The sequence below is a fragment of the Diaphorina citri genome, unplaced genomic scaffold, assembly GCF_000475195.1.
Source record: "Diaphorina citri unplaced genomic scaffold, Diaci psyllid genome assembly version 1.1 scaffold316, whole genome shotgun sequence".
Lineage (NCBI taxonomy): Eukaryota > Metazoa > Arthropoda > Insecta > Hemiptera > Psyllidae > Diaphorina > Diaphorina citri.
In genome coordinates, this window is record NW_007377751.1 from 189810 (window position 1) to 211966 (window position 22157).

General features: G+C 38.3%; 2 protein-coding genes across 2 annotated transcripts; one reads left to right on the plus strand and one right to left on the minus strand.

Moving 5' to 3' along the window:
• Window positions 1–1508: 1508 nt before the first annotated feature.
• On the plus strand, window positions 1509–5795 carry LOC103507472 (putative uncharacterized protein DDB_G0289263). Its single transcript, XM_008471943.3, has 2 exons — window positions 1509–1770; window positions 2140–5795. Exons 1-2 carry the CDS (start codon window positions 1623–1625, stop codon window positions 4125–4127), a joined length of 2136 nt encoding a protein of 711 aa, XP_008470165.1. The 5' UTR covers window positions 1509–1622; the 3' UTR covers window positions 4128–5795.
• LOC103507480 (glycerol-3-phosphate dehydrogenase, mitochondrial) lies at window positions 5535–21691 on the minus strand. The gene is made up of 10 exons (XM_026822325.1): window positions 21489–21691; window positions 17261–17370; window positions 16672–16843; window positions 15990–16212; window positions 11469–11632; window positions 10601–10895; window positions 9888–10086; window positions 8847–9035; window positions 7955–8053; window positions 5535–6520 (listed from the first exon to the last, which is right to left on the minus strand). The coding sequence occupies exons 2-10, from the start codon at window positions 17357–17359 to the stop codon at window positions 6386–6388; spliced, it is 1575 nt and encodes a 524-aa protein (XP_026678126.1). The 5' UTR covers window positions 17360–17370; window positions 21489–21691; the 3' UTR covers window positions 5535–6385.
• Window positions 21692–22157: the final 466 nt, after the last annotated feature.

The following is a 22157-nucleotide window of genomic DNA, read 5'->3' on the forward strand; positions in this document are numbered from 1 at the left end:
AACAATAAAGTAGAAAACGATTTTGGAAGTATAGAACCTGGATTAAATAACGAAGTGACAATTAGAGACATGATACGAAAGCAAATCGAAGACAAAATGCGTGACGCATACACAAACCAGCAAGAAAAGTTCGGAAACATAAAAAGATCTGACGAAGTTGATGTCGATGTCAAAACAGTCGACACTGATAGCGAAAATGAAATAGATCTGGAAGACAAAATCAACCAAATAGAAACGCAAATGAACAAGATGAAAAAGAACGCCAACTTTGTCCGGAACAGCAAAATTGACAGGGTGTTCGATAATGTGTTCAAACTCGTTAAAAAGTGTCACAACAACAGTATGAACCTCAACTTGTTCGACTGTTTGAAAGATCACACCCTGAAATCGGTTGAAGCGGTGATGTTTATGAACAAAACGCTGCCGCTCGTTACCGATTTCCTCTACCTGGAAAACGATTTGAAGGATAAGAAGGAATTGGATGCTGTGGTGGAGAATCGGCAGTTGAATTACAACCAGAAGATTGTGCATGCTATCAATACGTTCCTGAATCATGTCAGCTTGAAAGTGAAACTACCTAACGATCTTCTATTGGCAGAAAGTAAGTTGACAAGTGTGAAAAAGTTTGCAGATATATAGATATCCAATAGGTGAACAGTAGCTTGTTCTAGGAATGACTCCGAACTCCAAAAGCCTCTTTTTTACACCTCTCGAAGAAAATACCAAAATACGGTACGACTTTTTTTCTGCACGTGTATTAAAAACCAAGGAGTGTTATGTGAATGAGTTTTTCATAGAATATGTAAACAGGTATAGGCGTACACTCGATACCATACAAGTACATTCAAATTCCCTTATTTTTATACCTCTCAGCAAGTAAGGAATTAAAAAGCGCGGTAGAGCTCCACCCCACCAAGTTAGGTGTGTGATTTTCACTTCTTCTTTTTTCCATGTCGATGCTTCTGTGTTTGAAAAACAGAGGATAACTTAGGGTTATACTAAAATTATCGTCGTTGGATCGTTATTTCTAACCTCCAACTCCGAACCTACCTACTGAGTGAACATTTTTCACAATGGCCTCCCTCCATTTTGTTTTCAGCCTCGGACGCAGGCCGTGGTAAGAAGGACAAGTACGGCCACATGATGCTCCTCACCACCCTGCTGTTGGCCGGTACAATGATTCCAATCAAGATGGGCATGATAGCCATGATGGCCGGTAAAGCTCTCATGACGGCCATTGTATCGCTGACGTTGGCCATTATTATGGGCCTGAAGAAAATCGGCAATGGCCACGGTAAGTTCATGTTTATTATTATATTTTAAAGAGGGTTTTCATGTCACTGCATATTACATTGAAATGGGGGTCTTTTCTGACGAAATTCCAGTGTGTGTAAGACTGCTGCACCCTCATGTCACTGTATAATCGCTAAGGTTTTTAACCACTGTATAATGGCTAAGGTTTTTAACCACTGTATAATGGCTAAGGTTTTTAACCACTGTAACCCACGCCCTCCTGTTTACCAGGCGAGCGTCTTGACCACTGTGCTTTATTATTTTTAGAGTGAGGTTTAACCCCGTAAACTGATATTTTTCTCAGATTATCGCAGGCCCATGCTCGACTCATGTTCCGATCTGAAGTACTGGTACAAGACGCTATTCAAGCCATATGTCTCATAGAATCCTGTATGCTAGGACCTTCCATCATAGGAGATAAGGATATTCTACATACCTGCTTTCCATCTTGTCCTGATGACGAATATGTTAAACAAGGTAAGAAAAGACCAATAGACCAGTTGCGCTGACGGGTAAGCTTTCAAAGTCAAAGAGCAGAAAAAATGAGGAACTAGGGAATTTTTCTTTTTCTTCTACGACATCTACATCCCGAGAAAACGTTAAAAAAATACCAGTAAATCACTCACGACATACGCTTCTGTACGCAATAACGTCACATCAACTGCCCCAAGCAAAGCTCCCTTGCAGACAACACATTAATGTGTTTGTGCGCATTTCTTAAACTCTGGCGTCACATCTCTGAACTTTTTCATTAGAACTGCAAATAAAAATTGAATTTTCGACCTTTTAAAGTAACTTTTTCGGAGTTTTGATCTCAATATAATGAATCGTTTCTCGTGTTTTCAGTGAGTTCCGTTCTCAAGTCTCTTCAACTGGACGACATTCTAAACAGCGAACTAGCTCGTCTGAACGAGCACAAAATTCAGAAGGCCCAACATCGCGCCACAACCACGGGTCGATTCGAGCGAAATTCGACCCAACAGACAGCCGGGATATCGCAGGAAATCAACCAGGTCCTGGTCGATATTCGCAAAACCAAAGACAAACAGATCTACGAGGCCATGAACAAACATCGAGCGGCGAAAGTGAGAGGTAAGGGGAAAACGAAACTAGATGGAATAAGGAAACTAACAGATAGAAACACAAATAGGAATGCGAAAAGGAAAAATCCAGGAACGATAGACAGCGACATTGAAGATGATCTGATAGATGAAGCATCAGACGATGATTTAGATACCTATGCCAAGAAAAGTCGACAAGAAGCAATAGATAATGAGATAGAAGAATTAAACCAAATAGATAACAATGATGATGAACACATCGAAATGAATAGGAAGAAGAGAAGGAAAGTTGCCATGATTGAAAGCGAGGACGAAGAAGACATCAACGAAAATGGAAATAAAGCGAGGCCAAGTGAAAACACGGACTCTCTCAATCAACTAGTCAAGCTAATAGAGACACACCAAAGTCAGAATTCATCCCAAAGGATCAAAAACACACAAACCCATCCCGATGATTCTGATGAAGAAAGTATATTAGACAAAATCCTATCTGGTAGAAACAGTAAGGTAATCCAAGGTAACAAAATGGAAGTCCAAGCTGTCGTAGAAACAAGGGAAGATATTACAGATAGCATCCATTCTGAAAACAGTGCTGGGTGTGCTAGTCAAAAAAGCTCGATGGATTTCTTAAACAATACAGATGATATGGATGACTTTGAAGACGAATTTCTAAGTGGGATAGTCAGCAAACAATCACAAAGTATCAGTAATAAAGTGACCAATGTAAATGATAGCTCTAAGATAAATGTAAGGAATGAAAATGAAGTAGTTAGTGAATTTGGTGAAAATGACATTATACGAAATAAAGGTGTCAAAGAGAGTAACACGGGTGATAGTTTAAAACAAAAAATTGCCAATTTGAAAAGGATATTTGAAAATAAAGCGAGTGATAAAAAGATGTTTGTAGCTGACGAGAAAAGGAACACTAGTCAGAATGATCACGGAAGTATAGAAAATAATGAAATCACTCCAAGTGAAGACGGAACTAAACCTCTTGAAAGTTCGCAGAGAAGTTCATACTTTTCCAACGGTGACAAAGCAACTAAACAAAGCAACATCAACATCGCAACAAATTTGCTAAAAATAGCAAACGAAAAGCGAAAACCAGTGAGTAACATGTTTGATAATATCAGTTCAAAAACTTGTACTGTTAGAACTTCCCATGAAAGTCCCCCGTCGATAGACGAATCAAAAACAGAGAGTAAACTCAAAGCTGGGAAAAGTAAAAACATTGCAGCCAACCTAACTCGATCTACTGATAAAAACATGGATAGCAAAGAAAGCGGAGACATATTCAAAACGCCTTTGAAACCAAAAGACAATACCACGGCAGTGAGCAATAGAACACTGTCCAAGTTGAAAATGTTTTCGTTCGAGAGAACCAGCAAAGATAATGCCAGTGACAAATCTCCAAGCAATCAAAAAAGTGAAAGCAACCTATGTGATGGTAAACTCAATGAGGATAAAGTCAGAGATCTAGAGTCGAAACATATCTTGAAATCATCAAATACGAACATTGTCCATGATGGAAATAATGATCAAACAAATGTTAGAACTGTTGAAAAGACACCATCCAAAAATACTCCAGCAGTAACCCTACAAGCAATGGAAGCTGAAAATTCGAATAATGACCTTAACAACTCTTTAGACTTGTTTTCCTCTTCAGAGAATACACAAAATACAGCAAATAGAATAAAAGAAGACACTCACACAGAAATGTTCAAAACAAGCAATATACTTGATGGTCTGGATGAAAGTGATTTTGATAGTTGACTGGGAGGCAAATTTCTAACTGGTAGTCTTCTGCACTCGCGTTTTTTAGGAACCATTTTTTCCAGTAAATTTTCGTGAATTGCTGTTACTATTATTCTCATTATTTTGTAAGGTGCTAAGTATTTTTCTAAGTTAAGTAGTATAAGATATATATTATTAAATCATCATTGTTCCTGTATTTAATTCATTTTTGTTTTGTCTCTCGATATGTAGAAAATTCTATGGGGTCTCCAAGGCTCAATCGGGCCCGAAATCGAATATTTTTTTTCCTTTATGTGTTGAGCATGTTTTGCCAATTTTTATTATCAAAATCAGATTAGCCGTTCAAGAGTTAATTGATTAGTGAAATAAACAAACTTGAGGAAAAATTGTGCAATTAAAATACCAATATGGGATTGGGAGATAAAGTTCTTGGTCTGTTTTTTTATTTCGAAAAGTTTTCAATACAGAAACTAGAATAAGTAGTTGAATATTTTTTAAAAAAGGAAAAATTTCCAAAGTTTGAACCAAATGCGCTAATGCGCTATCCTAACTGCGTAAAAGCGCACAACAAAAACGGATCCAAAGAGGGTTTTCTTAAAACGGAAATCAATGAAATTTTTCGTCCTCTGAAAACTCAAATCGAATAAGTTTTCGTTGAATCAAGCTTTTAAATCAAGGATTTTATTCAAGTCTAGTCAGAATATTCGCAAGGCTTTATACACGATTTTTTTACGTGACTGAACTTAATCAAAATCCCAACTATTCAATTATCCTTTAATTCTAATTTTGACAATTTAAACGTGGTAGAGACAGGGGCTATTTTTTAAGAATATTAAAAATTAAAAATATGGCATATTGAATACGTTGATCAAATAATAAGTGAAATTTTAGGGCATATCTAAGTAAATAGGATAAAAAAAAAGGATATGAAATTATTACGTGTTTGAAATCTGTTTTGTAGAAAATAATTCAGACGGATCTGTAAAGTTTGAGCTTTGTTTGAAGAAATAAAACCACCAAAGAAATCAAAAGAGACAAAGGAGAAAAATCGCGTTCTATAGTAAGAATAATAATAAAAAAAAAATCCGATTCAGAATAATGTTAAATGTTGAAAAAAGAAACAACCATCAAAAAATTTACAATTTTCTAAATTATGTGAGAGGGGAAACTGAATGGTCCCCATTTTTATATTTTACGTAGAAATAAAATATTAAAGTAGATTCGGTTTTAAACCATCAAATAAATAAAACTTCCTTCTTCTAGTAAAAGAAAAATAAATATACCCTAAAAATAGTTTTTATAAAACATTTAAAAAGTACCTATTTTTGTTTTACAAAAAGAAATGTAATTCTATTTTCCTAGGAGAAAGTTCAAAACTTCGGGGAAAAATATTAAACAAACGAAAATTACTTAACTAAACAAAAAAGTTAACAAAGTTGATAAAATCACAATAAGGAAGAGCTTATTGCTCAAAAAATAACAATGGGTTTAAACCGAGGAGCGAAAGAAGAAAGAGAGAGAAAGGAGATAAAGACTCGTGGCAGGAGAAGAGGAAAAATCTAAAAGTAGGGTAACAACACAAAGAAAACGTATTTACAAAGAAGTATAAAGAAACATTTCATCAGTTCAACATACAAACTTAACGTATAAAATGTAACAATACATAAATCAAAACATTCCCACCTTGCAAAAAAAGACCACCTTTTCGTAATTCGAACTAAAAATCAAGAGTTAAACTCGAAAATTTCGAACATAATTAAACGTTTGTCGGTATACATAAAAAAATAATGCGTCGTAAGTACGTGAATACATATTCGATTTCGTCGTAGGTTAAACCTAAGAAGACCATCGAAATAATGGTCCTTCGGGCCGGATCTTGTTCGATTCGAATATCACAGAGAATCCTCGTTTAGTAACCGAAGTGACTAGTTCCAGTTTCAGAAAACAAATAATTTACGCGTCAACAGAAATATGCGTTTTAAAAACTAACCCAGTGAACAAAATAAATAAGAAAAAAAATTAAACGATAAAAACGTGTAAAAAAAGTAACGAAGTTGTTAAAATAAATAAACGTAACAGTAACATGATAAAAATAGGGTGAACAAGTCTGAAAAGGATTTTGTCAATAAGTCGTCGATAATTTACATTGTTCAAAATTATTCGAGGTGCGGCGGCCTGAAGGATTGAAATTGTCCAAACGTGGGAAGTATAGGTGAACAGTGCTTAGCTCCTGAGAGGAAGTGAGTGGAGAAATTTCACAGGGAATCGCACACTGCTTACAAACCGCCTCCACTTCGCTCGACGGAGATTTGTTTCTTGAGGATTTCCTTCTCGTGTTTTTCCTCCTCCATTTCCGCCATCTTGGCAAACCTGGAGTAGGCCACGTGACCTGACTTGATGGCAGACATCATCTGGAAGGAGAGAAGAGATGTTGGAGTTGAGGGGGATGTCTGGTCCAGTGGATTACTCTTAGGGGAAATCGGAAATACTAGGACATAGAATTGATAAGGTAATGGATAGAGTACTAATATGGTCCTTCGGGACGGATTTCTCTCAAGGAAAATTGACATTCACTGATTTATTAGAAGTTATGGTCTTTCGGAAAGGATGTTAAGTTTTCATCGCACATTCTCAAACCGTAAAAAAGTAAAATTAAGTATAGTAGTAAAATATCATTCAAGGTATATACCTAGATGATAAATTAATATAATAATCGACACAATAAGTAAGTTAATAAGTCATGCCAAATGTTAATTGGTGCATTACTAGATATGTGTTATCTTTGACTTCGAATTAAAATTTCTAAAATAAGTATAGTACGAAATAATGAAACTACAAACAAAAATCTGTTCAACTCAGCAGATAAAGTGTGAAACTGATAACTTCAAAGGTTGCAAAATAATATGTACAAACTAAGTCAAATCGTGCCAGCCTAGTTAGCTTAGTTGGTAGTGCGTCTGCCTTGTAAGCGCTAGGCCGCGGGTTCGATTCCCGCCCGGGGCGGATTTTATCCTGATGGGATAATGTTCGTTCTCGGAACGGCTGGCTTTCTCCTATCCTGTCTTCCTTCTCTCTTCGATTTCGGGACAATAAGACCATAGCAGTTACAGTTCCCTCTGTCAAACCTCTTAAAAAAAAAAAAAAAAAAAAAAAAAGTCAAATCGTAAGTCTACTTGGTTTTTCTAATCAGATTGTTTAAACCAAAGAGTTGAAATTGTGTTCAACCAAACGGTTTAGCTATAATCTAAGTATAATTCTGTGTGACTTAGAGCATAACTGGCCAAAGGGGCAAAGAGCAAACTAAAATAGGGCAAAACAAAAAACTAAAGGCAAAAAGCCATGCACTGTGATCTCCACTCGGGAAAAGGGGAGGGGAAAGCTTTAGTTTCAGTAAGCTACAAGTGGCAAATCGATTCAAACACAGAATTATCGATAATGTTGACACAAAATCGATATTAGTGGTCAAAACTATCGATAATGCTGACACAAAATCGATATTAGGCAAAACTATCGATTATATATGCTGGAGCAAATATTGATACTGCCAATACAAGTATCGATTATGCCCACATAACTATCGATAATGCTCACACAAAATCGATATTCATATTAGTAGTCAAAACTATCGATACTGCTGAAACAAGTATCGATATTGCCAACACAATCGATTATGACCACACAACTATCGATAATGGGACATAACGATCGATTTTGCCAACTAAACAATCGATAAAAATGTCAACACAACGTTCAATCATGCCATCTATCAACAACCACACAATAATCGACATTGCCAAATATCGATAATCAACAATCGATAATGACTTATCGATATCGCTCAATACCTGTAGGTACTCGTCAAGTTCTACTTGTCCGTTCATATTGGAGTCAATTTCTCTGAGAATTTCATGCAGCTCTTCCCCTGAGATGGTCTCCCCGAAGTTCTGCAACATAGAGGGAAGTGTTATAAAATGAGGATCGAGGGAGTATATAGTTACCTGGATGAAATCCGAGAGGTTAATGTTGTCCTGTTGTTGTACGTGATGATGGAGCTCTTCAATGAATTCGTCCAGATGAGAGGGTTCGACGTTCTTGAAAACGTTCTGTAGGTAGAACATACGGTTAGTACTGGGCCCTATCTAGGTTTTCCCCCTCTTCTGTACTCCCAAGAATAGGACAGAATTATTTTCCTTTTTTAACATATCAAGTTTTTTTTTTTAAGTTTCGGGTCGGGTTGTAGGTAAGACATTCTTAAAAAAAAAAAAAAAAAAAAAAATTGCTGCGGCCCAACAGTCTCGCTTTAAAAATAATAAACAAAATCTCTCCTATATTGCAGCGTTTTTGCTACTGACATGGTTTTTGTTTTGGCGGGGTTCTTTACAGCTGGATTACGCCGCGCCGACCCTATTTAGATAGGAAAAAGAAGAAGATTGCAGAGTTTTTTCTATTAGAAAACACAACGAGCACTATTCCGTTCGCCTTTGTTTTCTCAGGTCCACATTTTCCAAACTTCATGACCCTTTCATAGACCACCCTACTAAAGGATTTGTAGCCAGCCTAGTTAGCTTGAAGGGCAGCGCGTCTGCCTTGTAAGCGGGTTCGATCCAGGGACGGATTTTATCCTGACCGGATCGTTGTTCGTTCTCGGAACGGCAGTATTTGTATCAAATGTCCCCCACGTAATACTCGATAACTTGGACTCCACATCCGAAGTCCACCGCCAATATAAAACATTACCTTCAGTCCACGACGAATGTCGTTGATGGACACATATCCCTTTCGTTCCTTGTCCATGATCTGGAATCGCTTGATATACTGGTTGATTTCTTCCTTGGTCAGATTGATTGGGATCTTGTCTCGAGAGGCACGGTTCACCATTTGTCCCATCTCGTTCGCCAGAAAGTCGGACGCTTCTTTGAGTTGTTTCTGTGAAAAGAAGGATATTATTTGGTTGAAAAATGTTTTTTTTTTTTTTTTCGTCATTTTGATTGAGGAAGCCAGCCTAGTTAAGGTGGATAGAAACACATTGCCATCACATCATGTGAACTCATGGGGAGTCAGAAAGATGTAATTCAAAGTTTTCCCATAATATTGTAGGTAATCTCGTTCAGGACAGCCACACTATTATCACGTGACGTGAGCACGCACAAAAATATGAGGTACTTGCCAGCCTAATTAGCTTGGTTGGTAGCGCGTCTGCGTTGTAAGCGCTAGGTCGCGGGATGGATTTCCGCCCGGGGCGGATTGTATCCAGAATGTTCGTGTCTTCTTTCTCTCTTCGATTTCGCGGGGATAAGACCTCAGCAAAAAAGTTTTTTTTTTTTTTTTTTTTTTTTTTTTTTTTTTTTTTTTTTTTTTTACCATATACATTTCCAAATTTCCAACCCTTTACTCTTGAAAGCCTTTTCGGCCATGTCTTGAAAATATTTTTAAACGTCTTGTGGTAAGTTCATGTTGTTGTCCTAAATATATACAGCCCCTTGTGTATCTTCAATATATGCTCTTTGGTTTTCTAGTTGGCTGAATTCTAAGTGGCAAAATTGGCAATATTGAAAAAATCTTATCTACAGTCAATCTGTCTCTAATTTTGTGCACATCATTGTATTCCTTTAAACATAGAAACACACTATCATGACGTCACGCCAGCTCATGGGGAGTCAGAAAGATTTAGTTCAAAGTTTCCCTATAATATTGTAGGTAATTCCCTTCAGGACAGCCAAACTACTTGAGCTCACGTGATGATAGTGTGTTTCTATCTTGTCCCTTCTCCTAGAATCCCTTACCTTCAACGTCTGGGTTCAAATAGTTCTTCACCTCTTGCAGGATAAACATGATCTCATCCTCTGTGGGTTTAGGATGATGAGTGACATCACAGGGCAGGTCTGTTGTTCCGGCGATAGTGTGCTTGAGCCAGGGGAGGAAGAAAATGACGCGACCATCCGATGTCGAAGGATCTAGGAGACCCATCTGATCAGGGCTGGAATCAACAAAATAATAGTTCTTTGGTTAGGTCTTTTAATTAATCATTATTTTTGCTGCTGCTCCTGAACCCTCCAAGATACTCCAAGGTGTCATTATTATTTGTAATCTGATTTTAACTCTAGCCACTCCGAGAGGTCCTGAGACTCTTAGGGTAAAAGTATCACCCTCGAGGTCTCAAATTTGGCATCACACTTCTCCCACCATACCTAACACTCCTGGGGGAAAATCGTTTACCCTAATTATTGTAAGCTAGGCTCCTCTATGAACTAGAGTACATACTATGTACATAGGGAACCTGTGACTTCAACATGCTACTAACCACTGCGCTGGCTACATAAGGTTTTTAGCAGTGGAAGCCTCTGACTACAAAATGTTCTTAGAAGTTGAGGTCTCTTGTTACCTTGGGTTCTTCATAGCAGTTGAAGGGAAAGTCTCATATATATGGTACAAAAAAAGGGGATTTAGTTAAAAAGCAATGGACCCCTTTGCCGAAAAGGTTTTTTCCTTACCTGTAATATCCAGGCAACACAATATGCACTCCGGAGCTGGGCACACAAATCTTCTGCACCTGTCCGTCGTCCATACGTCTAATCGAATCCGTGAACGGCCCAGTTGCATTGATGACACTCTTCGCCTTCAGGTCCCATTCCTTGCCTGTCAGTTCGTCACGCAGATGAGCACCGCGCACCTTACCCTTGTCGTCTTTGATGAGGTTGGTCACGCGTACGTGATTGGCTACCGTCGCGCCGTGTCGTGTCGCTGTTAGCGCGATGGCCAAACACATGCGCGCATCGTCCTGTTGACCTGCGGATTGAACGAAGTGAATTCTAAGTTTTAACGCGAAGAATTTTACTATAAACAGTCAAAAAAGAAAGAAACCCTATAAACTGTTGTAACTGGATATATACATTTTTTTGAAGAGGTTTGACAGAGGGAACTGTAACTGCTAAGGTATTGTCGTCCTGAAATCGAAGAGAGAAGAAAGACAGGATAGGAGAAAGCCAGCAAGAATTTTAAGTTTTAACCCGAAGATTTTTACCTTAAAAATTATAAAAGAAAGAAAACCTGTAATTAGATATTTACATGGTCTTTTTTATTGTAATTAATCATAAGTTGACCTTGAATTTAAACCCGCGTTCTATAGTTATCCAGACCAGACCAGACCAGACGAGATTATTTACCGTCACAAAGAAGGAGGAAGACATCTTAATTGTGTTTAGTTATTAAATTATAATGCTTGTCACAAATGTTGTTCCCCGTTTAGTACCTAATTTTTCACTCTTTATTTTTTCTACAACTTGAATTTGACTCGAACCAACAACCTCCAGATCCGAAGCCCGCCGTGTTAACCTCTACCTACACCACAGCTTTACTTACCGTCATAATATACAATAGCTCCACACAGCTTATCACCTCGAATCATGGGGAACAACTCGAGAGCGTTCTTCTTGGACAGATAGTAGGAACTCTTGACTGTTTTGGATCCCGCTACGAAATCGTACGCTTTGATTCCGACCCAGTAGTAGGGTATCTGCCACCATCTGGAAACAAAAGATTTGAACACTGTAGCCAAAGTCCCCATGACACACCTCACTTATTCAATATTCCAGGAAGACCTATGACACTCACGGTCATTGATCTCTGGCAACATCTAATAGCCACTGAATTCCTGGATCTACCAACTGTATTACCGGGATGATGTGAGGAAGGAGAGGACAACAACAAAAGGTTTGATAGAGGGAACTGTAATATCGGTCTTATCGTCCCGAAATGGAAGACAGAAGGAGGACGGGATAGGAGAAAGCCAGCCGTTCTGTTACGGATGGAACTATAACTGCTAAGATCTTATCGTTCCGAAGAGAGAAGGAAGACAGGATAGGAGAAAGCCAGCCGTTCCGGGAAAAACCCTATCTGTTAAGGATAAAGTCTGCCCGTGTGGGAATCAAACCCGAGAGGGAAAACAGGATCCAAATTTTCGGAGTCTGGCCTTCAGTATAGAAGAAAAATAAAGCTAAAGCCCGGGCCCCCTTGACCCCCCCAAATACGGCCCTACCTTTCTGTAATGAACCTACCACATGGATCAAATTATCAGACGTACCTACATTACCTCCTACCTACCTACATACATACATAATTATGTGGACTAATCATGGTTCATCAAATTGATCATTGATCATTCATACACAGAATGGGTTACTGCAGTCAATTTGCTTTACACAACCTTGTGTTATCACTGTTATCAGACAGTGGCGGCCTCTATATGGAAGCTAAGTAAACACCCTGGGGTGATTGCTTTGGGCTGACTTTTGGTTTTGGATGCAACCCCTTTTTTGACTCCCCCCTTGGCTACGATGGCAATATGATTATCATTAACATAAATTTATTAGGGGTCGAAAGGCAGTGCAATAGTCCTAAACTAAAATGGACGCGGTACATCAGGGATCAGGAAGAGACCGCCTTAATATAATAATAGGGGTCGAACGGATTTCGAACTTCATGGCTTCTGACAATTTGATTTGTCCATACACACTGGGTTTTGAGCTATAGTGTGATATATTCCTAGGATGTGTCATACCCATGATTGATTCACCGTGTGTGTGGGCTTAGTTCCAAAGTTGATCAGTAAAAGTTCATACTAGATTCTGTCTACAGTTCGAACTTCGATAAAGGTGGAAATGAAAAATTAATAGATGCATAAAAGATTATAATAGTCACTAGTGAAGTACATAATATACAGATACTGTTTGCAACCTTTGCATTGTGAAATGAAATAACTTATACTCTTCACTTGGATCACGATAAGTAATTTCATTTCCCAATTTGTATTGAACTTCACAAAGTTACTGAGTCTTCAATCAAGATACTGTTTGGCCTAAATTAGGTGAGATACCTGGCTAACTTGGGATGAGAAATAAGGAAAATGCAAAGTTAATTCAACATGGGAGATGGGAGGTACTACTATACAGAGGAACGAAAGGGGGGAGTATAACATGCCACATTCTGGTTGAAATGTGTAGAAGATTAGGAAGTCTTACCTCTTGTTCTTCCTTACTCCACTTGAGTTCCTCAGCCATGATTTCAATGATCATGGGCAGAGCTTTCTGGGCAGCCTGTACATTGAGGAAATTGGACCAGCCTATAGTTCTTTTATTCTAACATGAAATGTAAGTATAGGGTGTCTTACCTCTTGTTCTTCCTTGCTCCATTTGAGTTCCTCAGCCATGATTTCAATAATCATGGGCAGAGCTTCCTGGGCAGCCTGTACATTGAGGAAAGCAAGACGGAGACGTCTGGCCACCATGTCGATAGCTGTGCGGGCATACTCGCGGACTCCGTACCGGATCTGGGAATAGTGAGGTCCGGGTTCGATATTTTAGTTGGCTTTAAAGTAGTCATAAAAAATTGATTTAAATTTTTCAAAGGTAGGGGTCTCGAAATCGATTCCCAGCCAAATTGATTTTTTTTTCGGCTCTAGCTTGAAATACGGGGTAAACCAGGTAGCAGGTAGTAGGTCACAATCACCAAAGAAAGCCATTTCAAAATAATAAAGAAAAGTTTCCTCTCTAGTTCTCTTTCATCCCTCTCTCTGTATCCTTCAGCCTTGTTTAGACTGCGGGAGTAAAGGGACATTCTCATTCTGGCAGTATAAACCAACCACTTACCTCAGCATCAATGTAGGGGAACTCGGGGTGAATTTTCTTTCCAATAATGGGCCATCTCTTGCCAGTCAGCTGGGCTAACTTGGCCACGGCAAACGCTCTGTCTCCATAGGAATTGGACAGATGCTGAGCCGTTTCACACTCCAGGCCGAAATCTTGCACCAGTCGGATATACATGGTCGGAGTCCACCCGTGAGCTCCCTCAATGAGAAGGCCGTCTGTTTGACAATCCCGGTACTTAGGCTTCAACTCGGGAACAGCTGGGAAAACGAGATGCAAACGATTAAGGAAGTTAAACAAGGGACTTTTCAGTCTCATCCTAGTAGACAAGTCCACAAATCCATACACAAATTATTCCATTTTTTCCTCCCTTCATTTTTATGTATCGATTCCCACCTAGGGCGAACTTTATCCTAAACAGAAGAGGTTTGTTCTCTGAACGACTGGCTTTCTCCTATCCTGTCTTCTTTTCTTATTGATTTCGGGACTGTTACAGATCCCTCTAGTAAACCTCATTACCTCACAGAAAAAAAAAATCACCTTCTATTAAGGCATCAATAGAATCGGATGTTGCGTTAAATTGCGTTAAGTATGTATAAGTAAGTTCTTTTTACGAATGCCGTTTCCCATTTAATACAATTCTATAAAAAAAATTTGATAAAACTTGCCTCCAGGTTACTAGGGGAAACATGCACAATATGGTTCCTAGCGATAGATTGGGGTACTTAGCAATATTAAACTCACCTTCTATCAAGGCGTCAATAGATTCGGATGCCATAGCACGATACGTAGTCCACTTGCCTCCAGCAATAGTGACCAGGTTACTAGGGGAAACATGCACAATATGATTCCTAGCAATAGATTGGGGTACTCAGCTCCTGCTTTGTTAAACTTACCTTCTATCAAGGCATCAATAGATTCGGATGCCATAGCACGATACGTAGTCCACTTGCCTCCAGCGATAGTGACCAGGTTACTAGGGGAAACATGCACAATATGATTCCTAGCAATAGATTGGGTGTCTCCTGCCTTGTTAGGATCGGACACTAGGGGACGGATTCCACTCCAAGCCGATAGGACGTCACCTCTTCTTACTGGAAAATGAAACAATAAGGACATTAAAAACGGCGGTTCTGTGAACTCACTTTGAAAAAAAAAAAAAAAAAAAAAAAAAAAACACAATAAATAGTCTCATACAATCGAGAAATTAAATTTCAATGAAATTTACAAAGGGTCAACAATTACACTGTTTGTTGATTTGTTTTTATTTATTTAGAGAGATTCGTATACGCTTGATCCATCTTTTGCGGCAGTTGGCCCTACAACTAACACCCATATTTATGAACGAAATGCTGGCTCTCAGCAAGTGCTCAAGCATCAATTCCAAACATCTGATTCACCAAATTTTGCTTAAGACTGATCTGAGACCGCGGATTTTTGTTTTTAAATATGAGTGTAAGCCTCAGAATGGGCTTTTTTTGTGTATGGCTGGTAGGGAAGTGGTGCATTGTCGCTAGCCACACTCTGTATGTGTTGTTAACAGTTGTATTTTATTTTCTGATACGAGGGCAAGCCGCCAAAATCCACACACTGTCCGCGTTAGATTATTTTTATCGCTACCTTGTTCCCACCGCAGTATGACATTCTTTGATCAGGCGTCATTATCGTTTGATGAAATTGATTGTTTCAAAACAAATTCACACGTCGAATGATTACCCGTATGGGAAGGGGTATGCAAGACGGTCGTCAATTTTAATTGCTATTTTTTTTTTCGACATTTGTTCATAAATGAAGGAACTTTGTTTGTTTGGTTGTCTGGTTGGTTGTTTGTCAGTCTGTCTGTCTGTGTCTCTTTTTTTTTTTTTTTTTTTTAGACGTTTGGTTTTTTGGTTGGTTTTTTGTCAGTCTTTCTGTTTTGGTTTCTTTTTTTTTTTTTTTTTTAGACGTTTGATAAAGGGATCTACGAGTATCTGATCAGCATAGTTTCTAAAATTTAAGCCTTAACCTTAAAAGTCAGGAAATTACGTAATAAAAGCATACAGAAAGACATACTTCTATTACGCAATTTTTTGAAATTTCAATTTTCTTACGGGTAAGGCACAAAACTTAGGCATGGAAATTGGCATCAATGTTTCTGCATTTTTTTTTTTTCATATCAAAATATTCATCTTCATAGCCCAGTAAAGAGTCACCTCTTCTCAAGCTCAACTTTTCCCGCACCCTGTCGTTTGGCACTTACGTATACACGGGGAGCATGATAGGTAACGGGTGTGTCAGATGTGGTGCGCTGTTCAGCATACTGGATCGTTCGTGCAGTGCTTCCTTGACCATCCTATACTGCTCGATATCCAGATTCATAATGGCTTTCTGCAGGTAGCGTACACCTCCATGGATGAGTTTGGTGGAGCGACTGGAAGTTCCGGAGGCGAAATCGTCTAACTCGACCAGAGCGGTTTTGAGACCTGAAAGTGGGGAGAGGGAAGTTTGTATTATAATTTAATTCAAATTATTCATTAACTTATTTATGTATTTCTAACCCACAAAATCCGATTTTCAGCTTTCTTTTACCAAGCCACATACCACAGTCTGAAACGCACTCTATCCACTAGTAGAGGAACTATAGCAATATCAGCTGTAGTTTAGAAGGTATTAGACATCTCGTTTGGCTAACCCTGTACATCCGTGTGCAAATCCTAGACTTTAACTCCAGTTATCTCGAAACGAGGATGTGTGGCTTAGTCCGTTCTTCCTCTTGACCCCTCAGATAAAGGTGGATGATAAATTCCAAGAGATTTTGCACTGCCCCATAATTTTATCTCTCACGGAAACGAAAATAGTGTATAGCGGCGGGCCTGCCTTGTAAACGCTAGTTCACGGATTTGAAATAGAAAGTAGAAAACGAATAAGAAAAGTGTGTTTACCTCTGGTGACTGCATCTAGGGCACAGCCAGATCCTGTGGCTCCCCCTCCAATAATGAGTACATCGAACTCCTCACCAGACTGCAGGGATTTGATTTGGTCCTCCCGGGGTGGCAGAGGTCGTTTGGCCCTCAGGGGAGAAGCTTGCTCTGCTGCGAATACTGGTTTTACTCCCTAGATGGGGAATTTTCATACAATCCAGTTATTACATTGCAAGGGAAAACATAACAAAAGTGTAATTTTAATACTTAGAGCAGTTGCGCTTACTTGGGTGAGGTTTGAGCAGAAAAAATGAAGAACTGGGGAATTTTTCTTTTCTTCTACGACTTTTAGATCCGGACATTAATCGATTTAACAAATACCGGTAAATCTTGAACTTTGACGTCACGGCATACGCTCCCGTAGGTACATGACTCCTTCAAGATCTCCTTGTTTGTGCGCATGCGTTTCAGCGTATTTCGTAGATTTTGACGTCACGACTCTTTGAACTTTTTCATTAGAACGGCAAAATAAAAATTGAATTTTTGACCTTTTAAAGTTACTTTTTCGGAGTTTAGTAAAAGTGATTTTTCAAAAACTATTCCCACTTACCAAAGGTCCATCTTCTGACATGAGCCATTTGGTGGCGAAAGCTCCTACACCGAATGCCGTCCCTCCTATGACTATTCTCCTTAGTCTGTTTGTGGCCATTGTGGATCAATCTGAAAACAAAGATACGTACACAAATTAGTAATAAATAAGTGATCAACCTGAATATGTAGTCCATGTACCTATGTGTTTAGGGAGGTACAACATTTTACTCTCCTTATCCTAATAACTCTAATAAGGAAAGTAAAAACAGGAAACCAATCTAGTTAGCTAGGAGGTTAGCATGTCTGCTTTGGAAGCCCTAGGTTCGATTACCGCCCCGGGCGGATTTTATCCCAAAGAGATAAGGTTCTTTCTTGGAGCGGCCGCCTTTCTTCTATCCTGTCTTTCTTCTCTGTTCGCTATCGAGACCGTAAGACCTTGCCCCATAATCCCTCTATCAAACCTCTAAGAAAGAAAAGAAGAAGAAAAAAAAAAGGCCATGAGTTAGAGCAATTGAGTTCAGGTCGGTTCATTAAGCAAAACATCGCTGTGTTAGCTATGAGCAGATTGGGTACCAGTACCAGTGTAGTAGGTACTAGTACTGAATAGTACTGACTAACGTAGTGTTATGCTAAATCAACAGAATACCACGAAATAGATAATGACTGTAAGACATTACTAAGTCTAGAACTCTACAGTCTAGGCTAGGCTAGGGAGGGTACACAAGGAGTAATGTTTTAGGTATGTGAATTACTCATACCTCATACTCGTTACAATTTTATAGATAGGTATGTAGCTACATACAGGGCTGATTGAGAGACTGACGAAAAACGCCGACCCCGTCAGCCGTCAACCGTCAGTGAACACGGGAAAAGGTGAGAGGTAACAACACGCACAACCTCAAAAAAAAAAAAAAAAAAAAAAAAAAAAAAAAAATACAACATCCGTGGATGAGGGCCATCACCATCACCCTAGGTTGCAGAATCAATTCCCGGCAGAGTCTAAGTTTTTCTCCGGCAATTTTTACTTTCTATTTAATTAAGCTAATAGCTTTTCAATAAGACACGAGCTCATTTTTATGCATAATCATGATCATTATCCAAATTTAAACTTTAAACGAGTACACATGATTTTAAGATGGATCTGAGTCAAATTATAATTACTTACCTACGTATCACATGACAGTGATCCCTGCCTGCAATAATTTTATTAATTACATCACGCTTATACTACCTACTAGGGAGGCTTCTCATTATTACCTTATCACTATTTATTTAATTTTATTTACTTATATGTATTTATTATTTTAATCCAGTTATCACATAACGGTGGAACTTTCTATCAAGCTTCTAAGTTGGAGTTGAGAGAGGTCAGACAGAGAGACGTATAGTGAATTCTATTTAAAATTTTCTAGAATATTTTGGATCAGTTGATCTCACTCTCTTGAAAGAGGGGTCAGGGGGTTAGTAGGTATAACCCCCCCCCCCCCCCCCCCCCCCCCCCCCCCCCGTCGAACCTGGTTAATCACAGAAAACCTGGATAAACTGAGGGAAAAAATCGCGTTCCCTTCTTTTATTTATACTTTTTTTATTATTATTATTTTTTTAAAGCTGAAAACCTCTATAAGCAGGAAAAATATTGGTTGTCCCTTGGATTTCTGCTTATCCAGGTTCGAGTGTATAGGGACGTATGCAGTTATCTACATATCACGACAACCAAAGTAGTTTTTTTACTTGGTAGGTACATAAATACCCAAAAATTTGAATGTTTTACAAGACTCGTATACATTGGCTTCCCCACTTATGTAGGTATTTACCAGTCGTGTCAAACTAATCTAAAGCCTGTCAGCCTGTCCACGTATTTCAACTCTCTTCACCACACATAGATAACGTCAATAGATGTAATTCTAGTCAAGGAACCCGGAACTCTAGGTCCTCGCGTTTAGCTATCAGCTGATTTAGACTGGTTAACCTTCACATTGGGATGATGAAAAAAATATTATACTCATCCTACTATGTAGGTATGGTATATATTGTTATACGCACCATCACATGTGTAACTGTATACTATACACATTCTAAGTAATCTAAGTTATACCTACGCACCACATGCGTGAATTTTTAGTCCAAGCCTACGTCAACAGTTTACGCGTTAATATTTGCCCTGTTTGAGTACTATGAACCTCTCGCTTGGTGTTATCTATGGAGGGAAGCATGGAATACACGTGTTTATGGAGTGACTATGAACGTATAATCAGTTCCATCAATACGTCATGCGGTAGAGAGAAGTTTTCCCTCTTACTCACGTGTTTTAAAGGCTGTAAAGGGTAGCGAGAATTTTTCCCACTCGCGTGCTATAAAGGCCAAAATTACTGAGGACGTCACAGCAACTAATATAAGGGTTGAGCAATGTTTTTAGAAGGTTACACTTTTGTGATATTACGTCGCATAACCTTTGTGAAGTACGAAAGTGGCATTTAACTCCTCAACATAAACTTAAAGGAGGTTACGGAGGTCTTATCATCCCAAAATCGAAGACAGGATAGGAGAAAGCCAGCCGTTCCGTGAACTAGCCTTGTTTGTTTAGGGTAAAATCCGTCTATGGACGGGAATCGAAACCGCGACCTAGCGCATACAAGGCAGGCGAATTACCAGGTTTATTGACAGTAGGGTCTTAAAAGAACATGAATGTTTCAACATCTAGGTACTTCATCAATTCATCATTTGACAGTGACACTGATCAATACTCACTACCTAGTAGTGACATAGGATCAAAATTAAAGGACATGAAACAGGGGTCCTTGTTTAATTTTTCGAGTCAGGAGACGTAAAGATATGATCAACAAGTACCTAATGTTTTAATTTTGATCATTTGTATATATATATATATTTTTTTTTCAAGTATCACATGAGAATTAATTGATGGTGGATTTCACCAACAAGTTAATCAGAGATTCCACTAACGGGAGATTTTTCAATTAACCAAAAAGGGGCCATTAAATAGATAATTATTGATTTAAGTGAGTGAAATGTGTTTTTTAAACATTTGTAAACACCTTTAGTTCTTTTGAATTTATAACTATCCATCCAATGACTCCCTTTCAGCCAATTAAAAAATCTCCCACTAGCAAAATCTTCAATTATCTCATTGGTGAAATCCACAATTATTAATCTCTTTCTCTCATCTCTCCCCTCACTCCCTTCTTTCTCTCCTCTTGTTCTATCCTTTTTCCCTTTTTTATTACCCCTTTTTCCCCTTAGAACCTAAGACAACCTAATTTTCTTCTCTATATGTCTCTGTGACCCCCAAAGCTCCTCAAATAAAATTTTGTCCTTCAATCTGACAAAATTTAGTAGGAAGGTACTTGAAATACCACTCAAGATAACAAACACCAAGTCAAGAGTTTGCTTAAATGATTGAATCACACAGTTGTTTTTAAAAAGATTATCATGTTCCTGCTACCTAAGGGTATGGATATCTCAGGTAGTTTGCAGTGTGTGTATTAGGAAAACCCTTCTTTTTTTCATGTTATTGTAAGGACCTACCTACGCACTATTATTTTAGTTAATAATTTATTACTTTTATTACATAACATAATTATATATCATTGTTCGAGAGGGATTTACTGCCTAGTGATTTATATCTTGGATAGTAACCACTGGCCTAGGCTGTTTCGGCATTAAATGAGAGAAACACCTTTATAAGAACAGCATTTTTTCTCCCTTATTTTATTATTTTTTCTACAATTTTTTTTCTTCCATATATGCCACCCAGAAAGGTCAACAATTTATGCTGTCCAATGTTCTAAAAAAAAACTTCCATCTTGGATTGATCCCATGTCCTCTTGTTTACAAAGCAAGTGTTTTGACCACACTGTTGGACCAATTTAAGTAGGTATATGATTAACCATGTTAATGTTCCATTCACTGGAATTATGTGCAATTACTACTTTGAATAAATATAATTAGGTCACATAAATTAGAAGGGTAAATATTTCCTTACCTGGGATACCCTAATTTTTATTCTGTCCCTCAAAGGATCAATCAAAAACAAATGCTAATTTCAATAGAAAAATAAAGTTACACAATCATGCATACTAGATGGTTGGGTAGGGCAGGGGTAACCTTAAATGTACATCACCTTGCAAAACCAACTAAAGTCAAGAATGAAATCCAAGTCCAAATTGGATTTCTTGCAGTCAAACATAGAAGTGTTTGAAACACAATACACACAGAAACACTTTACTTACCTACTCAACTGGAATACAATTCACACCAGTGTTTGAACTGAAATTACAGAGGTAAAACAATTATTGCTAATTAACAAAATATCTAATCAAGTGGTGTATCTTTGAAATGACCTTGCAAACTATAACACCACTGCTCAAAAAATACACAGCTAGGTACTTATTTTGCTATTTGTTACTTTATTTTTTTTTTACTAGCAAAAAATTCCACAAACCAAATTTTGAAGTTAAAAAAGAGACTTCAATGTAGGGAACTCGGAGCAAATATGAGATAGAAAATAGCAAGCAGTAATCTATTGAGAGCACTTTATACCTTATCAATATCAATTGGGCAGATTTTTTGCCAGTGAACAATGATCTTATCAGTTCAAAAGATAAGAAACGACCTTGTAGTCCACACTTGACCCTCGAGATTTATGGTAAAATGTAAAAATGTAAAATGAAAAACAGTTCGAGGAGCACAGCAAACCCCTATTTTAGGAACCACTGTAACTGCGATTGCAGCGATTTACACTACCGAGAAGCTGGCACTGCTTGAAAAACGTCAGCACGAAAAGAGATAAGCATCAGGGGTTCTTAAAAATATGGTTGGGGCGTATTGCATCCCCCCCCTCTACCTACTATTTTTAATCGACTGGCTCCTGGCTCTAGCTAGAGGTAGTCCAATTCAAT

Coding starts and splice junctions, on each gene's coding strand:
- LOC103507472 (XM_008471943.3), top strand. CDS start 1,623: ATGTTCCGATCTGAAGTACTGGTACAAGACGCTATTCAAGCCATATGT. Junction 1,771..2,139: donor TGACGAATATGTTAAACAAG/GTAAGAAAAGAC, acceptor TCGTGTTTTCAG/TGAGTTCCGTTCTCAAGTCT.
- LOC103507480 (XM_026822325.1), bottom strand. CDS start 17,359: ATGGCCACAAACAGACTAAGGAGAATAGTCATAGGAGGGACGGCATTC. Junction 9,036..9,887: donor ACCCAGACGTTGAAGGTAAG/GGATTCTAGGAG, acceptor TTCTTTTCACAG/AAACAACTCAAAGAAGCGTC. Junction 8,054..8,846: donor ACATTCGTCGTGGACTGAAG/GTAATGTTTTAT, acceptor TCTATGTTGCAG/AACTTCGGGGAGACCATCTC.